This window comes from Thamnophis elegans, chromosome 7 (assembly GCF_009769535.1).
Source record: "Thamnophis elegans isolate rThaEle1 chromosome 7, rThaEle1.pri, whole genome shotgun sequence".
NCBI classification, from domain to species: domain Eukaryota; kingdom Metazoa; phylum Chordata; class Lepidosauria; order Squamata; family Colubridae; genus Thamnophis; species Thamnophis elegans.
Window position 1 is genome coordinate 20,857,720 of NC_045547.1, and position 12,248 is coordinate 20,869,967.

The window sequence follows — 12,248 nt, forward strand, 5'->3', positions numbered from 1 at the left end:
CAAAAAGGTTCACCATCACTGCTATAGGATTTCTTCCAATGGCACTTGAGTTGATCTGGCATTTGAGCCATGTCACCCTGTCCATATCAGGTTGTCCACATGAGGTTGCCTTGAAAAGTCAAATCCATGTTCTTGTCTCAGATATGGTACCGCTCAGATCAGAAAATACATATTTTTTGCAATATGGGAGCTCCTTGGAGTGGATGGCTTGACATTGGAGAACTCTAGCCGATTTCACAGGCAACCTGATCTTGATCCATCTAATCCATTTTACATTTGAATTATAAAACCAAAACCACCACATTGGATTTTGCATAAGATACATGCACCAAAATCATGACTCAACTTTCTTTCAGCCTCTGATCTCAAACAAGCCCTTCCCTCCTGCTATTTGCATACACATGTAAGGTCTCATACGACCATGGATTAAGAAAAACTGTGGTGGTCAAACTATGGGTTCATAGCATCATCACCATTTTTAATGGAATTATATTTACAGGAAGAATGACAGCCAGTTAGCTCTTCACTCAAGCTGCCTACAAAACAGATAGATGCATGGAGAATGTATGGGCATTTTTCTCCTTTCCAAATGGACCATGAGTAATGTGATTTCAGTTATTCCAGGAGTTGACATAATTCAGTCATCAAGAAGAATGCTGTCTAAATGATGAATTTGCTACTGGTTCACTAAATACAATACAGGTTGGCCTTATAGCTTTCCCAGCCTCTTTTGAGCATCCCAACATTGAAAGAAGAGAAGACAATCCTAGCCAACTTCAAAATACTTGGAAGGAATTAGGGATTGGAAATATAGCTTTGTGCAAAAGCCTGTCCAGGATTTCTCAAAGATTCCAAGCTGGTGAAGAGAATGATGTGAATTTGAAAGCAAAGAGAAGAATATAGAGCCTCGTAAATCCTATCTATTTATTTGGGGGGGGGGGGGGAATTACATTGATGAGAGAAAAAACAATGAGGCAAAAACAAATTTTAAAATAAATGTTTAGGATAAAACTGAAACAGCTTCAGACGTCCATGCTTAACTGCACACTTTCTCGCTCATTCAGAATACATGTACCTCAATAACCAGATTCCAGCCTTTTTGTTAATTTAAAGGCCTTCTTAACTTCCTTGGTTCCAATTGTTTGCTCATTGCATTTCTGCCCCATCTTTCAACTAATGAAGTACTCAAGATGGATAACATGAAAAAGAAATAGAAATCTCTTTACCTAATTTGTATTCAAAGACCAAACAATTCTTTCAGAAATCAGAAAGTTATAATGGAAACATAAAAATGCACACTCAGGAAAATCGCTTAAATATGGAAATCCCTCTCACCATTTGTTCAGGACAGGGATGGATGGGAAAGGCTGATTTTAGTTACTTTCATCCATGAGTCCATTCTGTTCTATTTGTATATTTGCTTCTTTGTAAAAGTCATGCAAATTACTCAAAGTTGTATTTAAGTGCATCTTTGAAGAGTATTACCAGTGTATTTCTCTATAGTTTCTAAATTTATTTTATCCTAAAAAGATAAAATACATTTTAACCAAGAATTGTGTGAGAGCATTTAGAAAAATCTGAAATATAAGCTATAAAAATATTCCAAAATGTATATTGTTCCAGAAACTGCAGATCAAGGGAGTTCGCCCAGTGGTAGGATTCAGCCAGTTCGCACCTATTCAGTTGTTAACTTTCTAAGCAGTTCGGAGAACTGGTTGTTGGAAGAAATCTCCTTTTTTTTTTTCCACTTTACAGGGCTAATCCTGTTAAGAAAGGCAGGAAGGAAACATTCTGGTGTTGTTTCTAGCCTAACCTTTATTGCCCTGCTTACAGAAACTGCCTCTCCAGTTAACCCTTATTAACAGCTAAGGCGAAGCACCCATTGACGGAAGTGACGTTGAGTTGGCCATGCCCACACAGTCACATAACCACAGAGACCCGCCTACCCAGCTGGTCATTAGGGCAGAGAACCGGTTGTTAAATTATTTGAATCCCACCGCTGAGTTTGCCTTGAAATTTAAAGCAGCTTAAAAACCAAGCTGGTTCTTTCAGCAACTCACAAGGTAATAGACTTTTAGATATGTTATTATGAGGATATTTCAGTTTTAAGGCAATAAGTCAGTGAAATTTCTTCTCATTCACTCCACCAATTTTGGCATTTATTTTACCTTGAATGAATGTTATATAAAGTATCTATGCAATCTATGTGGAAATTAAGATGTGTTATTGAGGATGAGAAGCATATAGAGAGCTTTTTAAGAACAAACCTCTAGCGCAAAGTGACTGAGCACTAAGCATAAATGTAGTTTAATTTTGAAGGCACTCTACATTTAACCAGTTAGATTCACACATATAAGCCCTATAGTACTTTCTTGGCCGTATCTTAGTGTAATTTGTCAACCCTGACATGTTGTGTTTATTCAGCAACTTAAAATAAACCAAATTCCAGTTTTATGAAATCAGCAGGTACATTCTGAATTTCCAGAGGTTCAGTAGATGAGGCAGTTAATGAAGCCATCTATAAGCAGCATTCAAAACTGAGATAGAAAAGTAGCTTTTACTATTTATTTCATACTTTCCTGAGATTTTGCAAGGTGTGTCAAACTTAATTTTATTGAGGGCCGAATCAGGTTTGTGTTTGACCTCAGGTGGGGGGATCACCAGGGTAGGCGTGGCCATCTTGACATCACTCATGCTGGAGGTACCTGGGGTGGCCAAGTGCTAAGACAAGATTTCCTTCAGACCCTCCCTTCCTCTCATTATAATCTCTCCTTCCTTCCTTCCTTCCTTCCATCCATCCTTCCTTCCCTCCCTCTTTCTTCATTCTCCTTTCTTCTTTCTTCCCATCTTTCCTTCTTTTTCCGTCCTTGCTCTCTTCCCATCTTTCCTTCATTTTCTTTGTCCTTTCTCTTTCCCCTTCTCCTTCCCTTCTTGGATGCTCAAATGCAAAAGGGGAAATATTTCTCCTTTTGATTTGTTTTTAGTTTGTTTTTCTAGCTCTCTGCCAGCAAAAAGGAGCCAGGGGGCCATGCATGGCCCCCTAGGTCTCATTTTCAGCCACAATGGCCTCCTGAAGCCCCCTGCCAGCGAAAATGGAGCCTGTTTTGCTGGCAGAGGGCTGCAGGAAGCTGTTACAGCTGAAAACAGGGCCTGAGGGATGCAAGCAGCTCTCCAGAGCTCCATTTTTGCTGGCAGAGGCATTGCGGGTCGTTCCCTGTTTTCAGAGCAGCCCCATGGGTCAGATTTAATCATCCCATCCGCTTGGGCCAGATCCAGCCTGTAGACCTTGAGTGTGACACCCCTGCTCTAAGCCCTTTTGTCTTATTTTGAGATCATCTCCTAGAGCAGATCCAGCAACAATTCCTGCAACCGCACAAATAAAAGTTATTGATGACATAATATCCAATGACTAAATTACAAATTCATCTATCCCAACAATACCTGTTGTTTCTGAACTACTTTCTAAAATAGAAATTCACTGTCTGCTAGTTCAGGAAGCTGGGGGCACAATGAGAATATATCTGCTGAACAAAACTCTGCAATGGTGACAGGAAGGGCATCTGGCCATTAAACACTCTGCTAGCTCCATTTAGTTGCTCAGACTCCACCCTGGAAGGGATTATGGGATCATTAAAAGAAGATGATAATGATGACTGTCTTCCGGTTCCACGGATGGGTAGGTATGTGGGTGGGTGGAGAAATATTAGCGAGATTCTGTACTGTTTAACATTCATTCCGGACTTGCTAGAGTGAAATATTAAATTTCCCTCCAGCACATTCTTTGCTTACATCATTGTTGGGCTTGACCTAACAATTATATTTCCTGTGAGGAAATATTTTTATTTTGGTTTCTTTAAAAAAAAAGTTTGAAAATCAAAGGGAACTAGAAGGAACTAAAGATTACGAAGTTAAAAGAGAAGTTAAAAGAGAGGAACACTCAAACTTACAAATGCAGAGTGAAGCAAAATACTTTAACATTGGACATATTGAAGGATATTTTTAAACAATGGGTCCGACAAGTAAGTTTAAGAGGGTCTGCCTATATATATATATATAAAGTGTGTTTAAAAGATGCCATGGAAAAAGAACAATATTACTTGAAATGATTTAATTGAAATGTATTTTAAAATGACAGGCTATAAGACTGGCATAGAGTAACTGGACATAAAAAAGAAACTGCTGAATGCCTTAATAATTTATATACAAATAGCAAACCAAGAGAGCCAGCTGGAAAATTTTCCTAGAATGGATTTACAAAAGATGCTTGTTAAAGCTTTGATGAATTTTATGAAAAGGGCAAACAAAAAATAAAAAAAATCAAATTGTAAGGCATTATTTGGAAGAAATAAAGATAAAGTTTGTTAGACATAAAAGAAGGGGCTATAAACCTGCCCTATGTGATCAAGGTAAAATTAGATGTGTTGCTATCTCTGGTATCCCTTAATGGACTTAGGTTGGCCTCAGGACTAAAATGACAGGATTTTATGGATTTGTTTATAGATAAGAAATGAAATATGGGAAGAAACCATCACGGTTATTTTAAAACGTTTATACGTTGAGAAGGGTGAAGTCAATTTTTACTGTATATATTTCTTTTTCTTTACTGTATTTTATTTTATCTTTCTTTTATATTTGTCAGAGTGCACACAGTGTGACTATTTTGAGATAACCCAGGAGCAAAATACAATAAACAGAGGTTTGTCTTTCAAACAGTGGTTTATCTACAAGGAATACACACACACACAAACACACACACACACACACAAACACATATGTACTAGGCAAAGTCGGTCAATCAATCATCAACTACAGCATGGAAGTACACACGGAGAGAGGGATGTCCTCACAAGGCCTCTCTTATATATACAACCTCTTAAAACGATAACAGTTAAATAACCCTGCTGACTTATTCTCATCATTTCAGTATTACAGCATTACAGCAACTGGTCAATGATTAAATCATCATTACCCTGACATTCTATTTTCTATTTTTCTTGATTTGCCTTCTTTTTTGTTTTCTTTAGTATGCATTAGTTTTATTGTTTCAAAATGCAATCTTTAATAAAATCACTATTTTAAAAAAGAAATTTGGTTGGTTTTCAGGTCTCTGGCCACTCCCCCTTTTCCCTTTTTTTTATACACATTCACCCAAAGTGGATTCTATGCATGCCATACAATATATTAACATTCCCTTAGAATTCTCAACCAAAGCATAAAATGAGAAAGTAACTGGGGCTCATATTTCAGGGAGAGCAACCATTTTTTTAAAGTATTTGTAGTGATATTTATGACCTTGACCCATTCCTCCCCAAACTACAGAGCCTGAGGCAATATATTGTAGTCTTTCCTATTGAGATTAGCTCACGCTATTCAACCCCTCACTCAATGCTCAGAATAACACAAGCAGTTGCAAATCACTTGGAGTGTTTCCCTGTTGTTGTTATTTTGTCAACAAAGACCCCACAGGAATTGCAATCAATGCAGGAAATTTATCTTCCCCCTTTTGTCACTGGCTTTGACAAGGGGAAGCTACAACCTGAGTACAAGTCACCTATACCTTCTGATTGCAAAGCAAAGTCCATCCTAGGAAGGACTAAGTGTTGATTTGAATTAACTGCAGAAAGAAAGACCTGCATTGCAGATTATACAGTGCTAAGCAAGTTACTGCCGTGGCTTGATATAAGAAAGTGACATTTGCTGGCTATAGACTTCAGAAAAGGGGAACACTAAAGAATGTGGTATAAGCCATAATATTATAACAGTAAATGGTTGAAACTATTTATCTTACTAATCACAGGAACCAATTCCACTAATTTTTTTTACAAATGTTCATCGAATGTTAAGATAAAAAAAACATGCAGAGATAGTGCTTCTTGAGATAATTACTTTAAAAGAGGACAAGAGGATTAACATTGTCAGGTAAAAACTATAAAGAGACAATAGCTCAGTGATAGCTTAATGTTAAATCTCGTTCTTTGGGTTTAATTTAGTGGAAATAAACCATACGAAACTAGAGACTAACTACCAACTACATACTACTCACTACCAACAAATCAGATGGCAGAGTATAACTCCATGCCTTAAACTGTTCCACTTAAAACTGAATTATGCTCCATTACTGTATGTGTTTAAGCGGTGTGAAGGAGTTATTTAATCAAATTTGGTTTTATTGAATAACATTCTTTGTTTTATGTAGTACATGATTTATTGAATATGCTGGATTGAAGTTGGCTTCTAATTACTGTCATTTTTTTAAAGGTATTAGTTGTATCATTTATAACCTGCTCTTTTAGATATGTACTTATTATATTGTCACTTTCTGATTTGGAGGACTTCTTGAGAGTGTTTGAGTAAAAAAGATTGACAACTCAAACTGCTTAAACACCTACAGTAATGGAGCATAATTCAGTTTTAAGTGAAACAGTTTAAGGCATGGAGTTATAATCTGCCATCTGATTTGTTCATGGTACACAGTATAATTTCTAAGTGCAGGAAGTTACGAGTATGAAAATATGAATAGGAAGTAAGGTGAATCACCTCCAAATCTCAGTGTCTAGACCAGTGAAGGCTAACCTTTTTCTAAAGGTGTGACCAAGCGGGGTGCGCACACGCTATCGTGCCCGCACGTGCCCGCATGTGCCCATCCACCTGCGCATGCGTGAGTGATCCCCCCTGCATGGTGGGGGTCACCTTCCCCAGGCTCCAGAGGCTTTCCTGAAGCCTGGGGAGGGTGAAAACAGCCTCCCCCCTCTGGAGAGCTCTGAGGGGCTGGGGGAGGCTGTTTTTCGCCCTCCCCAGGCTTCAGGAAAACCTCTGGAGCCTGGGGAGAGTGAAAAACAGGTTGAAGGGGCCAACCAGAACAGGGGTGGCTTCCTGCCAGTTCTAACCTCTTCTATAGAAGAGGTTCCACAAATCTACAGTGCCATTTAGAACTGGTTCGAGCTCCATCCCCCCATCCATCTGCATATCATCAAGATGAAGAGCGAGAGGAGGAATTCAGGGGGTTGAAGTCCACAGGTCTTAAAGCTGTCAAGTTTCAATAGCCCGCTTTTTACTCATTTCTGCCCTCCCCAGCCCCCAGGAGCACTCTGGAAGCCTCCTAAAAGCTATGCATGGGCATTTTTTGCAAAGGGGCGGGGTTTTGGGAGGTCAAAAAGGCTGTATTCAGTGTATAAGACGCATCCAGATTTTCACCCTCTTTTTTAAGGAAAAAGATGAGTCTTACACTCCAAAAAATACAGTAAATTACTCTCCTGGAAACTAAAGTTTTTAAAGCATTGGTACTAAATATTCTGACTTCAGAAAGAGAACTCTCAAGCTCTCACTCTTGCCTTTCCTTCTCTATGGTACTGTAGTGAGTTTCCTCGACCAGCCATTTCATTGTCATTAGGCAGAAGTTTTCGGTTTCATTGGTATGATACGTGGCTATGGCTTTATTCTTCCTTTCAAAGTAAGCTCATAAATTGCTTTTATAGTTCTGGAGTGGTTCAGGGTATTGATCAAGCTGTAGCGTAGGTCTCTTGTCACAGTGGCACAGGTGGTTAAATGGAACATGAGAGCAGTTTGTGCAGAGGAAGAAAATAGTGAAAGTAGAAGAGAAAAATAGATCATGGGGACAGTTATTGAGGACTAAAATCAAGAAGCTGCCCAAGGAAGCTCTTTATCTGTCATCAGACACTCAATTAATAGATCAAACTAGACAATAACCCGGCGTTATTGGTTTTTAATCTAATTTCTAATTTTGGATTTTCCCCCTTACCAGAGGAAGCCCCCTTGTGTGGTACTGTGAAGCCATTACCATGGCAACTCCATTGCGCTGTACAGTAGAAGCCATTTTACAGCAGTGCAGTAGAAGCCATTTTAAGGCACAATAGGCTGTATCTTAACAGAACTCATACCATCTTGTAATGCCAACCAATAAATCAATGTCCACAGACAAGCTGCTTGATATGTGTATCTGAGACAGACTATTCAATGTAATGTTTCCTCTGAAACATGGAAGGCAAGGTTTTGGCTACTATCTAATGAAATAAATGTATCACTCAGCAGTGGAAAGATGGAAGGGAACAGTGTGTGCTCTCTTAACATTGTAAAATCACATTTGAAAGGCCTTGCATCTTGCAATTCCAGGAACTGTTAAGATACGGTAGCTTTAGGTGAGTCCCAATATTCTGATCTTCTAACTACCCTGTTCATACAACGGCTAACATGTGAAGCATTGTAGAGATGACTGACAGTGGGGATAAACCTTGTAAAAAGCTATGTAAGTGCTCGCAATCATTATTATCATCTCGTTTTTCTCTATAGACCATGGGTTAATAGTCATGAATAACAGAATTTATATTCCAAACAATGTTACTGAAGCAAAAAGTAAGTTTATTGAATTAGATTTATGATAGAACAGAAGTCCACTCATGGCTTTTCTGCAAAACTGGATAGACTATACCGTATATATTTAATGAAATGATAGAGGAGCTATCTCTATGTCTATATCAAATTTTGCTTATTTCTGTACTTCAGATTCCTTTTCAGGTAAAACTTTACTTCTCCCTTCTCGTCAAAATCAATTTTAAGTTCAGCAGAAGAATTTATGAAATGGAATCTTACCTTGATCTTCTGAAGAAACAGGAGACCTATAAGTAAAGAAATAACAAGGAGTTTTATTCTTCAGTATCTTTAGTTGTTTTTTTAAGTCTTTAGTGGCCTTGTTGGAATTTTAACAGAGGTATCTGCAAGGTGAAATGGGACCGGATGGCAAGCTGTAAAAATGTAGGACACAAATCACAAAAGCTGCCACCTTAAAGCTCTTAACTCAGAACATTGAGATCCTAGAGAGACACTTTTCAACATTGCTCATTTTATCCTAACAAACATATCTTACTGCCAGTATCAGCAAAACCTTGGCCCACTCTGCATCCTGAACTAACACTAAAACTTGCAAAACAAGATCAGAAGTAGTATAACATACTGCTGGCTATTTTGTTCTTAGTGTATTCAAGCATGTGTGCGCGCGCACATACACACAAACTGTTGTTAGATGTACCTCTAAAAATAGCAAATGTAAAGATCTTATTCTTAAGCAGTTTGAGCAATATCATTATTACAAAGTTAGCTCAAAATTAAATTCCATGTACTTTACATTAACAAGAGGTAATGTAGACATAACCAGGAATGGGTTGCTGCCGGCGCATGCGCAAAACATGAAAAAAATGATTAAAAACCAAGCCGGCAGCAGCAACCGCAAAACCGGTTTGGGAGCATGGCCAGCCTGATGTCCCTACCGGTTCGGCAACCCAGTCCTAATTTCCACTACTGGTCCACTCGAACTGGTGCGAACCAGTAGCAACCCACCTCTGGACAGAATAATAGAAGGCGAATAATAAATAGATGGAATGAGATGGGGTATTGCAGGGACGTGCAGTTACTAGAGGCAAGGGAGGCGGAGCCTCACCAGTCTCCTCAGGAAAAAGAAAGAAATTTAAATATTTTTTTTAAAATAATTAAAGCCAAGATAGTTGCTACCAGATTCCAGCTCACAGTGGCTTGGTGTCTGCTTAGTGTTAACCAAAGCAGGAGGCGAGAGAACTCGGGGCCTCTTTTCCATAAGGAATTTTTCACCTTCTAAAAGTTAAGAAAGAGTTAAAAGGCAAAGAAGTTCAGATGAAAAAGAGGCACTAATTCTCCCGCCTCCTGATCTGGAAGCAGCCAATCATGTCTTCTTGAGCACGCTTACGTTGGGCAGGGCCTGGAGAAGCAGGCCGGGGCAGCGGGCGGGCGGCAGCAGCGGGGACGGTGGGGCACTTTGCATCGCGGGAGCCGCCAAGCGCCTTTGCTGCAGACCCGGGCGCTTGGCTGCTCCCACGATGCAAATCCCCCCCCCCCACTGAGGCCGACCGCTGCCCTGCTGAGCTGCTTCGCAAAAGGATGCCCAGCTGAGCCTCACCAGGTATAAACTTCACCGCACGTCACTGGGGTATTGTTATAACTTTATAACGTCCCCTTCCAAAGCTGCCCTGCAACGTTTGTCTCCCCCATTTCAGCAGGTTTGAGGATAACATTTAAAAAATCTAGTTGCCACCAGTTCTGTCTTCCCCATTCTAAGGTCCTTAAATCCCACCATTGAGTACAAAAGTCAGACTCTCTCTTGAGCCTGCTCAAGATAAAGCGAGAAAATAAGAAAATAATTGATTTTGTAGCTTGGGCCAAAGGTTAATACAATCTGGCATTTTAGCAGTAAGCAAGGATTTATTTTTAAAGACTGCTTTATTGTTGTTCTAGACAGCTTAACAAAAGCTTTTTAAAATAAATGCTTGATCTGAAGAGGCCCAGTGCTATTGTATCTTCTTTTAAATAGCAGAGAATAGCTATACTTCCAGAAAGGACGTCAATTTTTAACAGCATCTGTACAAGTATAGTCTGTAATGTAACATTACAAACAGTGTATATTGTCTGTGCTGTTTATTGCAAAGAGGCAAATTGCTGGGAGGCAGAGGCAGATTTTTTCCCCTTGTTTTCCTCCCCAAAGCTAGGTGTGTCTTATACTTCGGAGTGTCTTATACTCTGAAAAATATGGAAATAATTAGATGTGGGAAGGGAAATAACTGATTGTTGAAATAGCTCCTGTCCCTCACAGACTATACAATATTTGCCAACTCTTCACCTGTACCATTTTTACTGTCTGGGGGGGGGGGAACCAAACAAAGGGGAAAGCATGCTTTGAGTGATTAACTCTGCCGAAGTGCTTATGAGAATGAGCTCCCCGTGATTTTTTCTAAAATTTAGTCCCACTGCTATCCCTTGTAGCCATGCAGCAGCATAAAAGGTAGCTAAGCCTGGGTACTTGCAATTACTGAAATTCAGAAAGAAACGACACACAATTATCCACTTTATAATTACAAGTGAGCATCTTCGGGTTGCATCTTTTAAAGTATGCCTCAGTAGAATTGTTATCACAGCAAGATGGTTAGAGGCAATTAGCCTTGCCTCTGAAACGACCCGAAGCAGAAACTGGCAGAAAAAAAATGACTATGATCATTTTGGCTGTAGAAAATCATAACATTTTCTACTCTTGTCTGTCTAAACCATGGAGCAGACACAGATCTGTTTGTGAGGGAGAAAAGCGATGAAAGTCAAGCCAACTTTAAACAGGCAGAATTGCCAGAATGGGAACCTTAGACTCGCCCACATGAGATGGACAGCCATATAAATTGAATAAAATAAATAGACTCTATAACTGAACATTTGCACTAGAATACGAAGAAACACAATTCTGAAGGAAAGCAAACAGGCGGCTAATAGCCAGTATGATTTAGTGATTAAGTCACCAGGCAAGAAAGTGGGAGACTGTGAACTCAAGTCCTGCATTAGCCGTGAAATAGCAATAGCAATAGCAGTTAGACTTATATACCACTTCATAGGGCTTTCAGCCCTCTCTAAGCGGTTTACAGAGTCAGCATATCGCCCCCACAGTCTGGGTCCTCATTTCACCCACCTCGGAAGGATGGAAGGCTGAGTCAACCTTAAGCCGGTGAGATTAGAACCGCTGAACTGCAGATAACAGTCAGCTGAAGCAGCCTGCAGTACTGCACCCTAACCACTGCGCCACCTCGGCTCTGGTGAAAGCCAGCTGGATGTCTTTGGCCCAGTCACTTTGTCTCAGTTCAACCCACCTCACAGGGTGGTTCTTGTGGAGAAAATAGGAGGAGGGAGTTGTGTTGAATATGTTTGCCATCTTGACTTATTTGTAAAAATAATACAGGGTGAGATGCAAATAAATAAGCAGGAGGCTAATAACAAGGTTTAAGTCTTGCCAAACTAAAGCAACATTGTGCATAGCTAAAGATATACTTAGGAAAAAGCTAGGGAGGAGCCATTTTGACTCTCTTTCTGTTATCCAAATTTCTGTCGGCCTCGTCGTCCACGAAGTCCGAGGCTGCCACATGGGTACTCTGGGTTCATATCATTGTCCGGCTAATCTTCATTGCCCCTGCTGGAGCCCCTGGACTGCTGGAGCCTTGTCTGTCTCTCCATTCGGCTCAGCATTGGAGCTCACCCAAGCAGCTGAGGTGACGGTTGCTATTATCAGCAAGCCAGGAAGCATGACTCCATGCAATCAAGGCTTACAGAGGCGGCGATTATCAGTGACGTTCCCTGGGAGTGTGTTAAACTGCCAAAATGATAGTTATCTTTAATGGATGGAGGAACAGACCAGTGGAGAGGGGTTTGCTTGGGAAGTCTTTGACTTTATG

The 12,248-nt window shown here is 40.0% G+C and overlaps 1 protein-coding gene across 1 annotated transcript in view; it reads right to left on the reverse strand.

The window, feature by feature from the left end:
* Nucleotides 1-12,248, reverse strand: part of DGKI (diacylglycerol kinase iota) — a 328,663-nt gene that overhangs the window by 32,148 nt on the left and 284,267 nt on the right. The window contains 1 exon segment of the mRNA XM_032220500.1: nt 8,608-8,633. Coding sequence (XP_032076391.1) covers nt 8,608-8,633 — 26 coding nt within the window.